Source organism: Erythrolamprus reginae, chromosome 4 (genome assembly GCF_031021105.1).
Source record: "Erythrolamprus reginae isolate rEryReg1 chromosome 4, rEryReg1.hap1, whole genome shotgun sequence".
In the NCBI taxonomy this organism is placed as follows: domain Eukaryota; kingdom Metazoa; phylum Chordata; class Lepidosauria; order Squamata; family Dipsadidae; genus Erythrolamprus; species Erythrolamprus reginae.
Window position 1 is genome coordinate 72,668,869 of NC_091953.1, and position 23,151 is coordinate 72,692,019.

Sequence of the window (23,151 nt, forward strand, 5' to 3'; positions counted from 1 at the left end):
CGTGAGAGCTAACATGTCCCACCTGATGAATATGGTCAATGTGGCTTGGGTATAATTCCAAGAGGGGGTGGTAAAGGGTTTTTGATATATGCTTGTGTCGCGCCATTTTCTCAGACTTTGCTTCTCTTTCAATGCATCTAGTTCTGATTTTGATAAATTCACTTTTGAACTTTAAAACAAGTACTCTGAGTTTTATTTATCTTACCTTCTGACTGGCAGCTTGGCAGCAGCTGAGAGAGCAATCATGGGATTTCCCAGATATGCCCATGTCACATCAGTACTCCGCAGTCTGCATTGGTCGCCGATCAGTTTCCGGTCACAATTCAAAGTGTTGGTTATGATCTATAAAGCCCTTCATGGCATCGGACCAGAATACCTTCGGGATTGCCTTCTGCCACACGAATCCCAGTGACCGATTACGTCCCACAGAGTTTATTTATTTATTTATTTGGTGGGACCCAGGGGAAGAGTCTTCTCTGTGGTGGCCCTGACCCTCTTGAATCAACTCCCCCCCAGAGATTAGGACTGCCCCCACCCTCCTTGCCTTTCACAAACTCCTAAAAACCCACCTTTGCCACCAGGCATGGGAAAATTGATTCCTCTCGGCTGCTCCATTTTATGTATGGTTTGTTTGGGTTGTATGAGTGTTTTTAAATTAAGGGTTTTTAACTGTTTTGCTTTTTTAATCATTGGATTTGTATTTTGTATTCCTGTTGTGAGCCGCTCCAAGGCTTCGGAGAGGGGCAGCATACAAATCTAATTAATAATAATAATAATAATAATAATAATAATAATAACCCACAAACTGCGATTCACATTCCTAATTTGTTTAACATTATTGTGAGCAATTAACGTATCACCAGTTACTGGTTTCTCTTTCCTTCAACAAAACTTTGCTACATGTCCTGGCCTCCCACAAAGATAACATTTTCCAACAGAAAAAAACACTTTTGTAATTAATGTCCTTTCTTTCTTGAGGCTTATCTTGAGGCTTTGACTTCTCTTGCAACACCAAACGGTCCTGGTGTCTCCTTGATTTCTCTAGCAAGCGGCCAGTCACTCTGGTCAAAGTCAATTCATCTCTGTTTAATACACGTAATGATGAAACATACTTGTCGTAACTGTCATCAAGTGAAGATAAAATAATATATACTTTATTTTATTTTATTTATTTTATTAATTGGATTTGTATGCAGCCCATTTACTCCATAAATACACTAAAGCACTCATAGGCACTCATTAAAAGAACAAAACAAAATTACTTCGAGCAAGCTAATAAAATGGGTAAATGGCTGGCATATAAATTAAAAAAAGAAAAAGAAAACAAATATATCCACCAATTAGAAGATAGCAGGGGAGTGATACATTTTACACTAGAAGGAAAAAAGAAGATAGCTACGGAATTCTATCAAACATTATACCAGAAGGAAGAAACAAATGAAACAGATATATGTAAATATCTCCTTTTCCTTGTGGGTAAATGCATTTTCCCTCAATATAGGTTATAGATTTAATCTCTGACTGTTTTTTTGGTGAATCAAATGTGTACTTCCTTTGGTGATCTATTCCTTTATGCATAGCTCGTGTGCAATCTGTAAATTTTGTCCATCTCAGTTATTGTTTCCTGTATTGTTCTATTTGTGAGACTGACAATTATTTCTGTCATGACCTCAGGTAAATTCTAATCTTTGCTTTTGATTACATTTTGAAACCTGGGAAAGAAGGCTGATTTTGCAAGATCAAAATTTAAAATGGCCTCTTCAAGTTCATATTTAATAGATCTGTTTTGTTCTCTGCTTCTTGGATTCTAAGTTCAAACCTCTCATTGTATTCCTCAATTTTTTTATTCTTTGCTCACATTATTTATCAATACTCCTTGAATTGACTCCATTCTCTCCTTGAGCCTTCCCACCATATCATCCACCTTTCCAATGTCCTCTTTCACATCTCCCATGTTCTCTGTCATTACCTCATAATTTCTGTCAATCAATTCTTGTATTTTGATCATCGAATAATGCAAGAGTCTATGTATTATGTTCTATACTCTGGTTTATTGTTATTATTATTATTATCGAGGATATTTGTGTGCTAGAAGTTCCACCCGCTCTCTCTCCTCTCGCACTTTCATTATTATGTTGGTTTGATGCGGTTGAGGGTAGTGCTATCTCTTTCCCTGTTTTGTTTAGCGTATATGTAGTACTGGTGGACATTTTTAATACACTCCAAATACTGTCCCCCTGAACCATATACAACCTATTCGTGTTCTTTTTGTTTTAACACCAAATCTTTCTTTAGTTCCCACAGATTATTATTTATACCGTCTTCTTCTAATCACCTGTCTTATCTATTTCTTAAAATCTGAAATCAATTTCTTCAATTGATTTTACCACCCTATTAATTCATTCAGTATAAATTATGATCTACCTCCACATAAATGCTGTCAAATTCACAAAAGATCAATTAATAGTTATCGGATACCAAAGATAAATATTTTCTAGTCTATGTATTATGTTCTATACTCTGGTTTATTATTATTATTATTTATTAGACTTGTATGCCACCCTAGGTATAAAAATGTATCAGTAAGTATAATCTAGAGTCAACAATTTTTTATGGGTATTGTTCCAATGTTTAGGTCATGCTATTAATAATCCTATCTTTTTCTTTGCTAATTTAAAATGTCCTCCATATTTTGCTGTGTCACCATCTCAGTCTGTCTCAGTGCGTTCTCATCCAGTCACTCTTTTGTCTCCAACTTTCTCCTACCTTCCACACTTTCAGAAAGTCTTTTTTGTCATTTTGCTGTAAATCTCCAAACGCAGTTTAAATTCTTTTCACCAATCACTTTAAATCAAATTGAGACAAAAACATCCTTAACACTTCTTAGTTCAGCAAGCTCTCTGTCATCTTTTTGCTCCCACTCACAGTCACTACTTTCTGTCTTAACTCCACAGGTCAGCAATCAGCAACAAGGGCACACCATCTTTTATCTTTCCACCAGTTGTTGAAAAATCCTCTCGATAGTTTCTCTCTCACACAGTCTCCACTATTCTTCTTGGCTGTTCTTCTCTTGCTTCCTTATTCTGAGTCAGGCTGTCATACCTCCGGACCAGTCCTGGAGGCCAGTTTCTTTGTGATCGGCTCTGGGAATTATTCTCGCTCCCCGGGAGCATAGTTCCCTCTAAGCTGAGCAGTGAGCAATTGCTCACTTAAAAATCATCATCAACTCAGAGTTTTCCAAACCTGCCCAGAAGCCGAGAGGGAAAGAGTGAGAGGGAAGGAGAGAGAGAGGAAGAGAGAGAAACAGATAGAAAAAAGAGAGGAAGGAAAAGAGAAAGAAAAAGAATGGGATTAAGGAAGAGAGAAAGAAAATCAAAATCTAGTTTGAAACTGGCTCAACTATTTAAGTGGCATTTTGATATTGATAGAGTTGCCCTTTTATGAGCTCACTGTTATAGACACACAGTACAGTATTTTATTTTGAAATTCTCTGAGGCAAAACAGGGTGGGTTTTTTATTTGTTTGTTTGTTTGTTTGTTTGTTTGTTTGTTTGTTTGTTTGTTTGTTTGTTTATTTATTTATTTATTTATTTATTTATTTATTTATTATTTCTGTGCCGCCCAGTCCCGAAGGGAGTGCCGCTCAGACACTATACTTTTCCGCCCACCCCCCCAAAAAATTAGAGGGAACACTGCCCGGGAGTTTTGCTTGTCTGCCACAGATGCTCCAAATTCACCCCTTTGAATCATCCTCCCTCCAAGCTAGCAATTACCATTAGGCTACCAAATTTGCAGAAAAACACAGATTTAACCTTGGAGACTCCGAAAGCTACTCTGCTCTGGCATGATGTCAAACCGGAAGTCCCGAAGTCTACTGTTGATACTGTGTTGTCTAGTATTGTGAGAGGTGGAACTATGGGAAGGTTTTTCCTAACATTTACCACCATTTCTATGGTTTGAGTGTGTTCAGTTCCAGATTGTTCCACAACACGAGGTTAATTGTTCAACCTCCCATCCGTATTCATCATTGTCTCAAATGAGACTGATCACTATTGTGTCATCTGTGAACTTCAGTAGTTTAACACATGGATTGTTAGAGAGGCAGTCGTTAGTATACAGAGAGAAGTAGAGAGAGCACACAGCTACATAATCATAATTATATTATATGTTCACAATCATGTTTATACTTTGTCTGTAATCATATACAGTGGTACTTCTTAAGAATGCCTCTGCTTAAGAACTTTTCTAGATAAGAACTGGGTGTTCAAGATTTTTTTGCCTCTTCTTAAGAACCATTTTCTACTTAAGAACCAGAGCCTGGAAAAATTTCCCAGGAAATTTGAGAGCAGCACGAAGGCCCGGCCAGTTTCCTGCCATTCCCCCTTTAATCCCGACCATCTCAGGCTTTTCTGGGCTGCCAGAGGAGCCTTTCGGTAACGCTTAAGGAGGCTTTGGCAGTCCAGAGCGAACAAAGCATTTTCCTTTCTCTGGGCACTTGGAGAGAGAATAAACCTGTGCCAGCACCCAGAGAAAAGAAAGGCTCCCTTCGCCCTGGAGCATTTTCCTTTCTCTGGGCAATTGGAGAATAAACTACTTCGCTGTGCTGACTCCCTCGTGCTGCCTCCCACACACCAGGCGCGAGGTTGCCTTCTGGAGCGTCTGGCTATGGAAAGGCAAAAGGGGACGCTTCACCCTGGCTGAATCAACTCAGCTTTAGCCAAACCGAGGAGTCACCACAGTGATGGAAAGGCACCGGCTACAAAGCAAACAAGCAAGAGAAGAGGGGAGCCCTTCAGCATGGGAAGGAAGAGGAAGCAGGTAGCAGCAGCAGCCGCCACCTTTTGTTCAAAGAAGTGGGAAGTTCCCCCCTCTCATCCGCCTGGGTTTCTCTCTCTGGCGCAATGTATGGGAGGCAACCTCACGCCTTCTCGCCACCTCATAGTCCCTCTTTTTTTTTAAGCCTTAAAGTTTTGGATTTTTAAAAATTCCCCTCACCTCACCTTCTTCCTTCAGCAGCGACTATCCTCCTCCTCTTCTTCCTCCTCCTCCTCCCACCTGTATTCCGAGCTTTTAATTATTTCCTAATGGGTTTGCATGCATTATTTGCTTTTACATTGATTCCTATAGGAAAAATTGCTTCTACTTACAAACTTTTCTACTTAAGAACCTGGTCATGGAACGAATTAAGTTCTTAAGTAGAGGTACCACTGTACTTACTTGACAAAATAAAGAAATAAAACATTATGTCTATACTTTGCCATCTCCACTGGCTATCAATCCAATTCATAGCTCAGGTTTTCAAATATAAAATCCCAACAGCTTAGGACCAGTTTAGCTGATAAGAGCACCTTTTTCCATTATATACCCAACCAAACGTAAAGATCTAATGAGGCTATCCTCAAGACCCTTTGCCCAAAGGTAATGTTTTTATTTTAAAAATCATCAATTGGTTACCTTTCTTATGATAATCTTCATCTTTAATGATATAGAGAGTTATAGTGATTTTTTCATAAATAAATAAGAACTATTATGTAAGTAATGGGAAGTGCAACATTTTAAGTTCTGGTAAAATTCAGAAGAAATTCAAGCAGGTTCTTCCCTTAGTCACTGGGGCATAGGAAGTAAAGCATAATCAGGCATGCAGGAGTCTGTTATGGTAATCTGTCTCAATAAAATAGGTCTGATATTCCTGCAATTTTGATTTCTTAATTTGGTCTACCTCAGAAGCTTGAAAAACAGAAATGAAATATTTGTGTTTTTTTTATATAAATGAAATTTCTCAATAATACCTTTTATGAATATTTTTTAGTCTCTGGAAATACTAAGGCAACATCCAGAAGATAATCGCAATCGGATTTGTGAACTGGCACAGACTTTAATAGATGGTGGAGTTTTGGATGAATTTATCAACAAGAAACTTGAAAAATTCAACGTTCGATGGGAAGAGCTACAACAGGAGGTATATTTCTCTCTTCTAATTTTTTGCTTTAAACACTATTTTAGGCATAAATGCTGGGTGGCTCTATATAAAGATAAACTTATAAATTATTTACTATTCTATAATTTTAAAAAAGTAATAATAAATAGTTGAATGCAAATAAAAAAAATATTGTCTGAATTATTTGGATGATCTAAATAAATAATGTTCAATGTGTTTCGTGTACATTAAAAATTGTAACCTTTTTGCTGTACTTTCAATAAATTTGCATGTCTGTGTATTCTTACATTCTCAATCTAAGGATATTGTTGGCTGTCACAGTAATGTATACTGCAATCATTTTCTATTTGGAAGTACCAAATTCTACTGAAGAAAGAAGCAGCACATTAATCTTTAAATGTATCTATAAATACTTGTTTTCAACATTAATGATAATTTAATTTTGCTATTTTAAATTCTAATTTATTTTGGAGCTAAACAAAATGCTTAACCTTCCAACAAATTATGCCGTTTAATAGCTAAGTGGTCCCAGCTATTCTAATAAGGGTCTAAAGATGTATGCATATAAAGTAGAGAAAACAGCCTTTATTGCACCTTTTATTGGCTGCAACCTGCAAAATACTTGATTTGTCCAGGTCTTGATTCCTGTTTAGGAGTAATTGTAATTCAAACCAGCTGATTAATATTTATTTGGTACAATATGAGACTCCAATATGACACAAATAAACAAAGTAGCCAGTAAGACATATTATAAGGTGTTGTCTTTTATGAAAGTCCATGAAAAATTACTTTAAAATAGTGTTTTGGGTTAAAAATGTTATTATTTTAGGGATGTTCTATATATACTCTACTTAATCTCTATTTCTATATATACTCTATTTAATATCTACTCCCCAGTAACTCTTCTATTAAAAATTCCCACAATGTAATTTTTACAATTACAAATGCCTTAAAGTTTGTTAGTTATGTATTTTACATTTTCCAGAATATAAAAGTGTTAGCAAAAAATCAAGCAAATGGGTTATTTTCAAGGCCAACAGTCCTGGCTTCAGAATGCAAACATTTTCCCAAACATTTGCCTGGCCAAGAATTGCACTCTGGTTGCCTGGCTACCGGGTGGGGTGGGGGGCTCTGGGTTTGTTTCAGTTCATTTCTTCCTGTGCATCAGCCTCCACATTGCCTGTTTGCTTCAGCTGCCATAGAAATGGGGGGAGGGGAGGTTAGGTATTTGGGTGGTGGATGGGGAAGTATGCTAGAGATGTCTCTACTTGTGTTTGATTAGGAGGTCAGGGAGGACAGTTCTCATCATATATTGCCAGGCTATATGGACATGCTTATAGCCTGCTTCAAGGTCAATGGTTTCAACGGACCAGATTTAGAAGCCCAAACAACCGATCCACCCACCTGATATCTTGGGACATGGGCACTGGATGAATTGCCCAGGTGGGCTATGAAGGAAGATTTGGGGATTTTTTTTGTATATGAATTTACACACCGTTTGTCTCAGAACTTGCTTTCCTCTTGTCACTATCAGTTTTTGTCTAGTAAAAGTACTCATCTCTATCAACATGGAGTTGGAGTTTTTCTTTCCTGGACTTTGAATGAAGGTGCATTGTGTATTTTCCTTCAGATCTTGCCTGACTACATTCAGTCCTAGAAAAAGTACTTTTTCTCTAAATCTATGGAGAAGGAGTTTTCTTGCCTTGGGATTGTACAGATGCAATCCTGACATTAGGCAAATTCTGCTTTAACAGTCAACCCAGCGACTGAAGTCTACTGTGGGAAATGAGCATCTAAATGTCCAGCAACAAGAGTGAATGAGAGGAGAAAGTTTCCAATATACAGGATTACAATCTGGTTCCTTCCTAGACTGCACCACACTCAAGATAAGTCAGAATGACTGGAGGATCTAGACCTAGATGAAGAACCTGTCAGGCCCAGATGGTTGTTGGGCCAGAGAAATTATTCTTGAGGGTATTCTTCACCTGAGGTATCAGAGGTTCCCACAGGATGAAATGGCATTAGGGCCATTATAAAGTGGTATTAACACTTCACATGATCTTGATTCTAACCCTCTGTTAATGCAGCCTAGAACTGTGTTATCTTTCTTGGGAGCTGCTGCACACTGGTGGCTCATATTTAAATGGTTGTCCACTAGAACTCCAAGATCCCTCTCACAGTTGCTACTGTTGAGCAATGTGCCACATATACTGTACCTGTGTGTTTTGTTTTTCTTGCCTAAGTGTAGAACATTACTTTTTTCACTATTGAATTTCATTTTGTTAGATAGCACCCATTGTTCAAGTTTGTCAAGATCTTTCTGTATTTTGGACCTGTCTTCTGGGGTGTTGGCTATTCCTGCCAGTTTGGTGTTATCTGCAAATTTTATAAGTTCCCTATCTATCCCCTCATCCAAGTCATTGATGAAAATGTTGAAGAATACTGGGCCAGAGTAAGAAGATGGAGACTTGGGGTACTCCACTGCATCCATCCTTCCATGTAGATGTACAGTGTTCCCTCGCTTTTCGCGGGGGATGCGTTCCGAGACCACCTGCGAAAGTCGAATTTCCGCGAAGTAGAGATGCGGAAGTAAATACACTATTTTTGGCTATGAACAGTATCACAAGCCTTCCCTTAACACTTTAAACCCCTAAATTACAATTTTCCATTCCTTTAGCAACCATTCAGATGATTACTCACCATGTTTATTTATTAAAGTTTATTTTAAAGAAATATTTCTTAAAGGCAGACGAAAGTTTGGCGATGACATATGACGTCATCGGGTGGGAAAAACCGTAGTACAGTATAGGAAAAAAACCCGCAAAGTATTTTTTAATTAATATTTTTGAAAAACCGTGGTATAGACTTTCCGCGAAGTTCGAACCCGCGAAAATCAAGGGAACACTGTACTGTAGTTCCATTTAGCACTATGCGTTGAGTGCAGATGATTAGCAAGTTTTGAAGCCATTGGGTGGTGTTGTTGTCCATCCCACATTTTTCTACTTTATTTAGTAGTAGGTTACAGACTACCTTGTCAAAAGTCTTACTGAAGTCCAAGTAAACCACATTGACAGCATTTCCCTGGTCCACTAATTTTGTCACTTTGTCAAGGAATGCTATAAGATTAATCTGGCATGGTCTGTTTTTGGCAAACCCATGTTGGCTTTTGGTATTACTTTGTTTGTTTCTAGGTGTTGGTTGAATTATTGCTTGATTATCTTTTCCAAAATCTTCCCTGGTATTGAGGTCAGGCTGATAGGTCTGTGTTGATGTTGGCTCTGGGCCAGCTCCTGCTCCAAGGACTGTGGGGGTTGATGTGAGAGAATCCTCACATTATCAGAGGCCAGTTTTACTGCCAACGGCTCCCGACAGCGAAGCATCTGTGTCAGGGGAAGATTCTAGTGAAGTAGGACCAACAGACGAGGTAATTACAAGCAGCCCAGTCTCTAATTACCCCATTAGTGAATCATCATCATTATCATCGGTAGATTCAGAAGAGGAGGCATTCATAGATGTTCGCAGACATAGGTTGATGTCAAGGAAGGAACAACTGCGCAAGTATTACAGGAAATAAGGGAGAACACCTGTGGCTGGGGCAATTAGGCTAATGGGGCTGCTGATAAATTGCCAGCATTGTTGCCTCTTGGTGTAGAAGTTTATCCGTTTGGAGAGAGAGAGAGAGAGAGAACTGTGTTTTACGTCTGGATTGTACAAGGACTCTTTGAACTGTTTCAGGATTTTACAGGACTCTTGGATTAATTCACAGTTAAGTTTAAGCGTGAGGACTCTTGTAGAGTGATGGCTGTGACGTTTTCACAGCTGCGTGTTATCTGCTTTGCTTTTGTTTTATTTTTCATAGCATTCAAGGCTTGTTGTGTGCGGGAGAACACTTTGGTTTTGGACAGTATTTTCCTTTTCATAAACCAACTTTGTTTACTTTACAAATGTGTGTGTTTGAATTTCTCCTTTGGACTTAATTGGGGGCTTGTAGTGTGAAGCCCGGCATAATAAACTCCCACCTTTCAGACAAACATCGTTCAGGTTTTGTGGCCTGTTCCTGTTTGCTTTTGTTTTTTCCTGCAATTGTTTTGCAATGGCTGCTAGTATGGCTGAGATGCAGGCTGAGTTTGAGGCCCTTCGTTTGGAAATCCAAGCCCTGACACAGACGGTGGTTCTTCTGCAGAACCAGGTGGACGTGTTATCACAGCAGCCAGCCCCTCCCCTGGTGCAGCTGGTGGTTCCTGCTCCACAGCCCCCACCACGGAGGAAGTGTTTTGTGGCCATGCCTGAAAAGTTTTGGGGCAAATGTAGCATGTTTTCTGCCTTCCTCACACAGGTGCAGCTGTTTATCAATGCACAAATGATACATTTTCCCAGGGATGCAGAGAAGGTGGCGTTCCTCTACAGTTTGTTGGGCGGCGCCACTGCAGCATGGGTGTCTCCATTGTTGAACTGAGATGATCCGCTGCTGAAGGACTACACCGCTTTTTGCAACCAGTTGCGATGGCAGATTGCGGATCCTGTGCGGGAGCAGACGGCCATGAGGGTGTTGAAGCAATTGAAACAAGGCTTGCGGCCATTGGTGGAATATATGAGTGACTTCTGCGGCCTCATGGTGCAGGTGCAATGTAATGAGGCCACATTGATGGAGGTGTTCCAGGACGGCTTGTCCGAGGCTATGGTGGACGAGCTGGTTCACAAGGCCCTGCCGTGCACCCTGGATGGGCTGGAGCAGCACTGTCTGACCATTGAAGCCTGGCTGCTGGCCGAGATGTGCGTTGGGCTGGGTGGTCCTCCCCCCAAGTTTCTGGCACCACACCTGTGCCTGCTCCGCGTCGGGGGATGCCATCTGTGCCAGTCCAGTATCCGGTTCCTGCGCCTCATTGTTTCATGCCAGCCCTGCCTCCTCGTATGGCAGATTGTGCATCTCCGGGGGAACCAATGGATGTGAGCTTCGTTCGATCCCATGTGACCCCTGAGGAGAGGGCTCATTGACGTGTGACAGGTCTGTGCTATTATTATGGGGGGGAGGTCATTTTGTGAATGCCTGTCCTCGCAAACAGTGGAGCACAGCTGCTGCCGCTGTCCCGATCACTCCCGTGCTGACTGCCGCCATCCCGACTCCTCCAGGACAGAGCCAGAGTTTGCACCCCATGTCCCTGATTCCTCGGTGTCAGTTTCCATTCCCCTGGTTTCCCAGCCAGAGGCTCAGTCGGGAAACGAGTGGGCCCTGGCTTGGTGGCAACTCTAGGTCGGGCCGGTATTCAACCCTCTCAGAACTCTTTGGCTGATGACTCCGGATTGTACCAATACTTAATGATTGCACTACAATCCAGGTAGATCATTGTACTTGGCATCTCGCGGCTTTGGTCCTCGTGGATTCGGGGGCCATCACGAACTTCTTGGATGAGGTTTTGGCGTAGAGACATTCTTTGCCATTGTGTCCTGTGGAACCTCTGTTAATTGTGGAAACTATCGATGGGCGAGTTTTGTTGTCCGGGCCCATCCAGTTCCAGACCTTGCCAGTGCATATGGTCATTGGGACCCACGAGGAGGCTCTCCAGTTCTACGTTACCCGAGGCCTCCATTTTCCTGTAGTTTTGGGATTGTCTTGGTTATGTGTGCACAATCCTCATGTGGTGTGGTCCCAGAACATAGTCACCTTCTCAGTGTGTGGACCATCATCGTCATGTTTGCACTACTCAAGGGCCTGGGATCCCCATGGCTGTTTTACCTGACTGCCTCACAGAATTCGCTGATGTTTTCAATGAGAAGGAGGCAGATTGGCTGCCACCCCATCGACTGTATGATTGTGCCATTGAACTATTTCCTGATGCCAAGTTTCCTGCCGGTTGGTTATATTCCATGTCTGAACCTGAACTAGTGGCCCTCAAGGACTTCATTGACAAGAATCTTGCTAAAGGGTTCATCAGGCACTCGACCTCACCTCTGTCCACCCCTGTTCTGTTTGTTAAGAAAAAGACTGGGGATTTACGTTTGTGCTGTGATTACCGGCTACCGAATGCTATCATGGTGCACAACCAGTACCCATTGCCATTGATTCCCGAATTGATGGAATGCCTGCGGGCTGCCAAAGTGTTTTCCAAGATCAATCTACACAGTGAGGATACGACCGGGGGATGAGTGGAAAACGGCGTCGGCACCCGGTACGGGCATTTTGAATACACTGTTATGCCTTTCCAGCACCTGATGAACGATGTGTTCAGGGATATGCTGGATCATTTTGTGGTCATTTACCTTGATGACATTCTAGTGTACTCCCCAGCACAGTTCAGTCATTTGGGGCATTTGCGCAGGGTTCTGCACCATTTGCGAGAGAAGAGTTTGTATGCCAAGTTGGAGAAATGTCAGGTTTCAGACCACCATTGAATTTCTAGGGCACATCATTTCTCCAGGGGACATAGCCATGGACCAGGGCAAGGTGGTGGCTCTCAAAACCTGGCAACCCCCACGGAGGGTGAAGGACGTGCAGAGATTGTTGGGGTTTGCGAATTATTATCGCACGTTCATCCCAGGTTTTGCCACCCTGCCCGCGCCCCTCACCCGCCTGTTGCACAAACACATGCCATTTCAATGGAGTGAGGTTGAGCAGGAGGCCTTTATGGCTCTCAAGGACGCGTTTATGAAGGAACCCCTGCTACAGCATCTAGACCCGCATCGGCCATTTGCCGTGGAGACCGATGCTTCCAATGTCGCCATGGGCGTTGTGCTTCTTCAGGCCCATCCCGAGGGAGGAACTCTGTTCCTGTGCGCCTACCACTCCCACAAGGTCACACCCTCAGAACGCAATTATATGATCTGGGAGAAATAATTGTTGGCTGTCAAGTCTGCATTTGAGTCGTGGAGGCATCATCTTGAGGGAGCTCGGCATCAGGTGGAGGTCGGGACGGACCATCGGAATCTGGAGTTCCTGTAAACAGCCCGAAAGTTGAACCAACAACAGATACGTTGATTGTTCTTCTTTGTGCGGTTCAACTTTCAGATCCAGTACATGCCAAGTTTTAAAAACCCTCAAGCAGACACTTTATCTTGAAAACCTGAGTTCATGCATCCCAAACACCCGGCCCCATTACAAACTATCCTGCCCGTGGAAGCTTTGGCTGCCACCCATGACCCCATCGATTTGCAGAGGCGTATTCGAGAGATTCAGCAGGGGGGCATTTTGTGGCACAGCGGGTGTGGGAGATGGTGCCCAATTCTCCCTGGACATTTGCGGATGGACTGCTCTGGTAATGGGGGCAGTTGTACGTGCCAGCAGGGCTGCTTCGCGATTTAATCATGTCCCAATGTCATGACAATCCTGCCGCTGGTCATTTTGGATTGTTCAAGACTTTGGACTTAGTATCACGAACGTTCTGGTGGCCATGGCTCCATGATGATGTACAATCCTATGTCAACACTTGTGAACGTTGTCATGTGGTCAGGTACGCTACAGGAGCCCCACCAGGATTGTTACAACCATTGCCAATGCCCAAGAGGCCATAGGGAGCTGTGCCCATGGACTTTGTAACTCACTTGCCAGTGTCTTCAGGATTCATCACAGTGATGGTGGTGGTGGACATGCTGACTAAAATGGCACATTTCATTCCATGCCGCCGAGTGCCCACAGTCAGGTCACTGCCCAACTATTCCTAAAGAACATTTTCCAGCTCCCTGGGCTTCCAGATCAGGTGGTGTCGGACCAGGGGACTCAATTCATGGCACGGTTCTAGAGAGAACTCATGTCCGCTTTACAGGTGCAGGTTTGTCTCGTATCGACACAGCACCCTCAGACTGATGGTGGCACCAAGAAAGTCATTGGCATTCTCGAGCAATATTTGCGGTGTTTTGTGTCGGACCGGCAGTCCAACTTGTCATACTGTCTCCCGGTGGCCGAGTTTGCTTTCAATAACTCCCATCACACATCCATAAGAATCATGCCCTTCTATGCCAGTTATGGTTCCATCCTCGGGTTTTTTCACTAACCTTGTTAGATTCCCCAGTCCCGGCGGCGGAGGACTTCCTCTCGGAACTTCATGCAGTGCATGAGATGGTGAAACATTATCTGCTCAAGGCCAAGGAGGATTACAAGCTATTTGCTGATCGGACCCGGTGAGACGTCCCCCCATTGGCCATTGGAGATCAGGTGTGGCTGTCCACGAAGTACATTGCCTCGGAGTTGCCTCATCGAAAGTTAGATCCACAATAGTTGGCAAAGATAGTTGGCAAAGAACGGTTTGAGTGGAAGTGTGCTGGAAGTTGTTAAAAGGAAACTCAGCCACGGGGAGATACATTGACCAATCTTTCTGCTGGTTGTTGACAAAACAATGCAGGTATTGCTCTAGGATGCCAATCACTTTCTCTGTGCTTCCATCAGTCTCTGGGTGCTGTGTGGATGCTAGGCATAATTGGATTTAAGTTATTTCCAGAACTTAGCAGTGAACTGGACTCCTCTGTTGAACACCACTTTGTCCGGCAGACCGTGTAGCTGAATGATATGCTGAATAAACAGACAAGCTGTGACCTGAGCCATCGGCACTCCTCAACAGGGAATGAAATGTGCCATCTTGGTCAGCATGTCCACCATCACGAGTACAGTCATGAAACTTGCAGAAACAGGTAGATTTGTCAGGAAGTCCCTGGAAATAGCTCTCCAAGGTCTCTCTGGCATTGGCAGAGGTTTTAACAGTCCAGGAGGTGCTCCCATAGCTGTCTTGGCTTGGCGGTTATGAACACAAGAGTTCACGTAGGAATGGACATCATGCCAGAGTCTAGGCCACCAAAAAGTCCAAGATACTAGGTGTAGAGTCTTGAAGAGACCAAAATGTCCAGCTGCAGGGTTGTCATGGCACTGTTTCATGATTATGTCCCAGAGAGGCCCAGCGGAAACATGCAACTGGTCTCGGAAGCATAGCAGGCCCTCGGAAACTGTCCAAGGCAAGTCGGAGCCAATCTCTTGCTTCTGTTGCTTCACAAAGTCATCCTGTTGCTGTGCTTCCCAAATCTGTCTTCGTAAATCTACTGTGTCTACAGGAACAAGGGCCTGCCATCCTGGCATGTCTGAAAACGAATGGCTCCTACAGCAATGTCTGATGCGTCAGCCTCCACCACAAAGGGATGATGAGAGTCTGGATGTTTGAGGATGGATTCCTTCATGAAAGCCCACTGCTCAGCATCACCTCACTGGAATGCCACTTTCTCTTGTAGAAGCCAAGTGAGGGGTGAGATCAGGTTGGCAAACTACGGGATGAATGCCCAGTAATAGTTTGCGAACCCCAGGAATCTCTGCACATCTTTCACCAGACATGGGGGTTGCTATGTTTGCAAGGCCTCTACGTTGCCAGGATCCATAGTGATGCCTTCTGGAGAAATAAGATGTCCCAGAAATTCAATGGTGGTCTAGTAAAACTGACATTTCTCTAACTTGTCATATAAGTGATGTTATCTCAGATGTTGCAGGACTTGCCGGAGATGCTGGAGGTGACTCACATGTGCCAGGGAATAGATCAGGATGTCATCGAGGTAAATCACAACAGATTGGTTTAATAAATCCTGGAAAATGTCGTTCATGAAGTGTTGGAAAACAGCCAGAGCATTGTTAGTCCAAAGGGCATGACCGTATACTTAGAAACATAGAAACATAGAAGACTGACAGCAGAAAAAGACCTCATGATCCATCTAGTCTGCCCTTATACTATTTCCTGTATTTTTATCTTAGGATGGATATATGTTTATCCCAAGCATGTTTAAATTCAGTTACTGTGGATTTACCAACCACGTCTGCTGGAAGTTTGTTCCAGGGATCTACTACTCTTTCAGTAAAATAATATTTTCTTATGTTGCTTTTGATCTTTCCCCCAACTAACTTCAGATTGTGTCCCCTTGTTCTTGTGTTCACTTTCCAATTAAAAACACGTCCCTCCTGAACCTTATTTAACCTTTTGACATATTTAAATGTTTCGATCATGTCCCTCCTTTTCCTTCTGTCCTCCAGACTATACAGATTGAATTCATTAAGTCTTTCCTGATATGTTTTATGCTTAAGACCTTCCACCATTCTTGTAGCCCGTCTTTGGACCTGTTCAATTTTGTCAATATCTTTTTGTAGGTGAGGTCTCCAGAACTGAACACAGTATTCCAAATGTGGTCTCACCAGTGCTCTATATAGCGGGATCACAATCTCCCTCTTCCTGCTTGTTATACCTCTAGCTATGCAGCCAGGCATCCTACTTGCTTTTCCTACCGCCCAACCACACTGCTCACCCATTTTGAGACTGTCAGAAATCACTACCCCTAAATCCTTCTCTTCAGAAGTTTTTGCTAACACAGAACTGCCAATACAATACTCAGATTGAGAATTCCTTTTCCCCAAGTGCATTATTTTACATTTGGAAACATTAAACTGCAGTTTCAATTGCTTTGACCATTTATCTAGTAAAGCTAAATCATTTACCATATTGCAGACGCCTCCAGGAATATCAACCCTATTGTACACTTTAGAGTCATCGGCAAATAGGCAAACCTTCCCTACCAAACCTTCCCCTATGTCACTCACAAACATATTAAAAAGAATAGGACCCAGAACAGACCCTTGTGGCACACCGCTTGTAACCTGTCTCTGCTCAGAATACTCGCCATTAACAATAACTCTCTGATGTCTATGCTTCAGCCAGCTGCAAATCCACTGAACTATCCAGGGATTAAGTCCAATCTTCACTAATTTATCTATCAGCTCTTTATGTGGAACCGTATCAAAGGCTTTGCTGAAGTCCAGATAGGCAATATCCACGGCACCACCTTCATCCAACACCTTTGTGACATAGTCAAAGAAATCAATGAGATTAGTGTGACATGATTTGCCTTCAGTAAAGCCATGCTGATTTGGGTTCAATAAGTTATTGTTTTTTAGGTGCTGATTTATCCTCTTTTTGAGTAGAGTCTCCATCATTTTAACTATAACTGATGCCAAGCTAACTGGCCTTGAAATGGCCATACTAGGTCCTAGTATGTTCTTCCACTCATCCCCCTCTCAGATGCATACCAGATTGTAGGCACCCCGCATTCGATCTTGGTGAAGATGGTTGCCGATCGAAGACTTTCCATGAGTTCAGGAATAAAAGGCAAAGGATACCGGTTGCGCACAGTAATGGCATTCAGTTTCCGATTGTCGCAGCATAGGTGTAAATATCTGGTTTTCCTTTCACAAACAAGACTGGGGCTGACAAAGGCGATGATGAGGGTTGGATGAAACCCCTGGCCAGGTTTTTTGTACAAAAAGTCCTGTAACACGATCAACTTGTGACATTGAGCAAATGCATCCCCCCAGGAGGTTGGTGTTTGGCAGCAGTTCAATGGTACAATCATATGGTCAACGCGAGGGCAAATGGCACACCTCTTTCTTGCTAAAAACATCTGCAAAGTCTGAGAGGTCGGCCAGCAATGTGAAGTTTGTTGGCCCTGGTACCTGTGCTGCACAGACTTGGCCTATGTGGTCCACACACTGTAAATGAAACAAAGTTCTGGGACTGCCCTTAGATCCATAGGTTCTTCTCTGGACGGCCGCTGCACAAACCCCAGGGTATGCATGTGGTATCTGAAAGAAATGTTTGGGAGCAGGGATAGGTGGTTTAACAGATGTCATCGGGGCCCCATGATGAGGGGCAGGGACTGGCATATGGCCATCAGAAACTGGACCAAACTGCCTAGCAAGGCGATCATCCCTAGGCTGCATTCTTATTTCAATATCTAAACAATTATGATACAGTTCATTCAGGGTAGGAGGAATGGCACTGTGAGTCATTTCATTCAGTAGCTTAACAGACAGCCCAACCTGAAAGATTTCCATTAGGGTGTCCTCATTCCAATTTAATTGTTGACTTAGTTGACAGAAATCATTGATTTAATTAGCCATGCATCTTGGATCTTGTCTTAATTGTCTTAAATGTCTAGTGGCTTTTTGAATGCATAGGGAGTAAGCAAATTCTTGCTGCATCTGATTATAAAAAGCAGCATAATTTTTCAAGAGTGGGTCTTGCCTGACTAAAATGGAAGCACAGTCAGATAACAAACTCAGGATAAAAGCAATTTTCATGGTATCTTGAGGAATGTCTGCCAACGAGGTGTCTATATACATTCTACATTGGTCTATGAAAGCTGGAAATTTATATGTTCTCTGGTAAATTTATCTGGTAAGGCCAAATTACATCTGGGTCTGGGAGAGGGGAGAACTGGGGGAGGAACGGGTTGCTGAATCTGATTTTGTAAAACTGCTAATTGATTCATTAGGTTTTGGACATCCTGGCATAGGGCGTGGCTATTGACTCGTAGTTGATCCATGACATCAAGAAGCCTATACAGTGGATTGAGTGGGTGATGTTCCAATCTGTTCTACTCTGACCTATGCAGATCAGAACAAAGGAAGAATCCACGTGCCAATAACATAAACCAACAACAAAAATTGAGAAGCAGGGAAGAACTGGCCAAAAACCAAATAGAATTGGATTGGTTGACCTATTCGCAGATCCAAATTAAATTTCAAAGGGATAACAAAGTGTATGGCTTTCAGATCAAACATAACAACTTTGACAGGATACTTCTAGGTACAGAGGAAAAAATAACTGGCAAAATTTACAAATTTTAATTAGATATAAAACAGAAGAGGAGATAGTGAAAGAACCTATGATTAGTTGGGTAAAAAACTTTGGGCATTCAATAAAATAATAAAATATAACAAGAATTATATACAGACAGTTTTGGAAAAATATGGAGATGACCAAAGAGGAAGACATAAGTATAATAGATAATAGAGTGCACTGAAATGGATATGTTAACTAGATAACTAAAAGAAAAAGAGGAGACTATAGTAATCAGTCTGGAATAAATTCTATGATTGGTTGAAAGAGAGAAGCAATAAATTACAGAAAGGTATAATGGTGTATTCTGAAGGAACTATGTAAAGACTTCATAATTTATATTGTATAATTAAAAATAGAAGTATTTGAAATATGATTTTTTTTTAGCTAGAGAGTGACATAAATATTTAGTAAATGGTTATATTATGATTATATCTGATAATAACTTTTGGTAGATAGAGGGCTATAAATGCCCCAGGTTGTTATATCTTTTGTCTTTTGAATGTTTACTGTTGGTTTTGTCATGTGTTTAATAAAAAAATATTATTTTTAAAAAAGTTAATTGCTAGCAATTAATCTGTAATATTGTCTATAAATTATAAATTGCCCATAGTTGTCATAGATGAGAGGAATAGAATCTAAAATAAATAAAGTTTTTATAAAATAATGCACACTATATTTTTGGAGTATAAGTTGTACCTTTTTACACCCCCCCCCCAAAAGAAGGTACGTCTTATATACCAAATGTAGCCCCATCCACCCCCACCCTTTGGCCTCTGATTCCTAGTAATTTACCTCCTTGCAACAAATAGAACAGAGGCTGTTAAGCCAAGCAACTCATTATCAGCTTCCCGACTCTCAGCTGACTGAGGCTGAAAGGCAAGCCATGGCTAAAATGAAAGTGAAACTAAAGTGCAGCTTTAGCTGCAAGGAGGCAAATTGGGAGCAGAGGCAGAATTTTATTTTCTTGTGCTAGTCAGTTGCCGAATCTGGATGCAAGGAGGTAAGTCAATAACTATAAATATTTATAGAATGTTCAAATTACTAGACTTATTTTTTAAAGACTGCTTTATTATTGTTCTAGACCAGTGATCAGTATTCCCTCTGAGGTGCGGAGCTGTGCGGCCACGCACCCAAACACAAACCACCGCACAGCCTTTTTCAAGGCTGCACAGCGGAGCCGCGCACTTGAGTTGGGGGGGGCAGCAAGGAAAGTGTAGGGAAGTCTTCCACCAGTGAAGGTTTTTCTCCTTCGAATGTCACGCGTGCGCGAGCTCCCCATTCTGCTACCAGCTCACCATGCGCCTCTGGGGGTGAGGCTGAGCACTCCGCCATGAGCTTTAAAGAGAAAGGCAGAGAGAGGGTGAGGCAAGAGCTCTAGTTTGGGCAGCACCGCAGGAATGTGTGTGTGTGTGCCCTGTGGGGAAAAAGCGATGGTCGTTCCTCTTGCTCCATTGATGGCGCTGCCCAAACTGGAGCTCTCACCCCGCCCTCTCTCTGCCTTTCTCTTTAAAGCTCGTGGTGGAGTGCTCACTCTCCCCCACCCAGAGGCGCATGATGGGGTGCAGAATTTTGCCCTGAGGCAGCACTGAGGGAGGAGGTGGGGATTGTGCCTGACTTGTGCGCAAGCTCCCTGCTCCACCTCGGAGGGACAGGCAAGCCAAGGTGGAGTCCCGCCGGTTATTGGTCCCTTCCTGGGAGAGAAGCTGGCAGGATCCTTCTCAGCAAGAGATCTTTGTTGGCCTTGTCGAATTCCAGGTGCAGCTTCCTCTGGCCTCTCTTCCACTCAGAGGAGGAGTGGGCCTCTTGCTTTTTGGAAGAGGAGGCCTTGTCTTTGAAATGAGCGCCACACATCTTACAGGTGGCAGGGGATGGCTCGGGTTTGGAAGCATGGCTTTCAGCCTCGCCAGTATCTGGGTAGAAAGCAGCTGAGCTTGGTGAGGGTCCTTGTAGAGGAAGAGGTAGGAGAGGCCAAGGGAGATGAGGTCATCATAACGGCAAGTGGAGTCAAACACACAAGCAGATATAAAGGTTGGCTGAGCTTGGGGACAACCTGTTCTGATTGTGGGGGGACCCTTATGTCGAGTTCAGGGGAACTGAATGAATGGCCACTGCTGCCAACCTGTTTTGATTGTGGGGAGATTCTTGTGCTGAGTTGATTGCTTTCCAAGTGCAACGCATGTAAGATACATTTCAGTAGCTGCACAGAAATGAGAGTAGTCCTGGAGGAAGAGAATGAGAGAGAGGGAAAAGAGGGAAAAGAAAGAGAGAAAGAAAGAAAAGGGAAAGAGGGGGAGGGAAATAAAAGTGGAGAGGAAGGAAGGAAGGAGAAATGGAGGTAACAAGGAAGAAAGGAAAAAAGGAAAGAAGGAAGGAAGGAGAAATGGAGGGAAGAAGAAAGGAAGGAAGGAAAGAAGGAAGGAAGGAGAAATGGAGGGAAGAAGGAAGGCAGGAAGGCAGGAGAAATGGAGGGAACAAGGAAGGAAGGAAGGAAGGAGGAAGAATGAAATAAATGGAGGGACAGAGGAAGGAAGGACTTTTTCTCTCAACATACATTCAAACAATACAGTGTACCATCTAATTTTCCATGTATAAAATGCAGTACCGTATTTTGTTAGTAACTAATATCAATCATCAAAAAAGTTGCAAAAGTTTTTTTTCTAATTTTGTCATCCAGTTACATACATTTTCTTTTAATTAAATTCCCTCCTTAATGTTCCTTCAAAAAGTACACCAATTATATTTCCAACTTATTAACCATTATGACAAAGTGCTTCCTTCCTTTCATTATACATTTTTCTATAAACCAAGAAAACCTTGTATAGCCAATCAGATGTTAACAAAAGAAAATTTAAAACAAAACATAAACATATACGAATTTCAGACTTCTTCCCCCCTCTAAATAGCACCTTTACCTAATCCCAAATTTAAAAATTATTTCAGCCAATTAATACTTATCTACATTTCTTACTTAATTAATCTTAAATTTCAGTCAATTTGAGAAAAGAAAAAAAAGGAAAAAAATTCTAAATATTCTCTATTTTCAATCAATTAAAAATCATTAACATCATTTATCTCCCCAACAATTCTAAATTCACTTCCATTTATGCATTAATTCAAATCAATATCACCTACTACATATCTTATTATAATCAATACTTCTAACTTTATTAAAACAGATCAGCAATTCCTAAATTCATATATCTAAATAGAAAAAATAATTAAAGTTGAAAAGGAGCAAACAAAACAATACTCCAAGCTTAATCAACCCTTCTCAAACTCCAATCTTTAATCTGAGCCCTTTTCTTTTTAATTTTTTTCTATCCCCTTTTAATCCCCCTTTCCATTTTATTCTTGCTATTCTTCCTTCTAGGAAGGAAGGGGTTTGTTAGAAAAATAAAGGGGTTATTGGATCAAACTTTGGACACTTGAGAACTGGTCTGTAGTTATGATAGTGGCAATGTCCCAGGGTTATGTGAACATCTTTTGGGATCTTCTGACAAGCAACTGCAGGGATTCACTTAATGATTGTGGCAAGAAAGGTGGTAAAGTGAGGCAGAACTCACTTAACTGTCTTACTCAGGAGATAGAAACGTTGGCCACCATTGGGGTCAAAACAGAAGTTGAGGATTATCTGTTTGACCAGTGCACTCTTTTAGAAGCAGATCAGCAGATCAGGAGTCCATTTTGAAGCTCCACAGAAAATATCTAGGGGGGAAGGCAGGTTGTCCTCATCTTACAACAGTTCATTTACTGACTGTTCAAAGTCACAACGGCCCTGCCCCTTTTTCACACTTGCGACTTTCGCAGAAGACCTTCTAACCAATCCATGCCCAGGCATGAAAATGTGCCACTCAGACATTATACTTTTCTGCCCACACTGAAAAAAAATTAGAGGAAACATTTCCAGTGATGGCAAAACTTTTTTTCCTTGGGTGCCAAAAGAGTGTGGGAGTGAATTATTGTGTATACCGAGTGCCCACACCCATAATTCAATGCCTGGGGATGGCGAAAACACCTTCCCCTGCCCCTCGGAGGCCAGAAATGGGCCCAGTAGATTCATATTTCACTTGCCCCAGGCTCCAAAGGCTTCCCAGAACCAGGGGGAGGGTAAAAACCACCTTCCTCATCCCCCTGGAGGCTCTCTGGAAGCCAAAAATGCCCTCTCATAGCCTCCCCGCAAGCCAAAAATCAGCTCGCTGGCACACACATGCATGTTGAAGCTGAGCTAGGGCAACGGCTCATGTTCTCCACTGCACTGCTTGGAGAGTCCAATGTGGGTTATTCTTCAGCCTCATTGGCAGGAACTGAGTTAAAAATTAACATATTTTTTTATTTCCCGCCCACCACTGCCCCTCTTACGCCAGTCTTAAAAACTCAGTCATAGTGTAGGGACTATGAGTTTCTTCTCCAGAGAGAATAAAGATTTTTCCTTCCTTAATAATCTCTTCTTTCTTTTTTTATAGGAGGAAGAGGAAATATTCCAAGAAGATTGAGAGCCACTGCCCTCCGGGGTATTGCTCTCCAACTCTACAATCCCTGAGAGGCCACTGCTCTCCGGAGTATTGCCTTGTAGACAGAG

The 23,151-nt window shown here is 42.3% G+C and overlaps 1 protein-coding gene across 1 annotated transcript in view; it reads left to right on the forward strand.

Moving 5' to 3' along the window:
- LOC139167142 (dystrophin-like) overlaps positions 1-23,151 on the forward strand; it is a 1,540,372-nt gene that overhangs the window by 455,312 nt on the left and 1,061,909 nt on the right. The window contains exon 25 of the mRNA XM_070751563.1: positions 5,809-5,958. Coding sequence (XP_070607664.1) covers positions 5,809-5,958 — 150 coding nt within the window. The remainder of the gene's footprint in view (positions 1-5,808; positions 5,959-23,151) is intronic.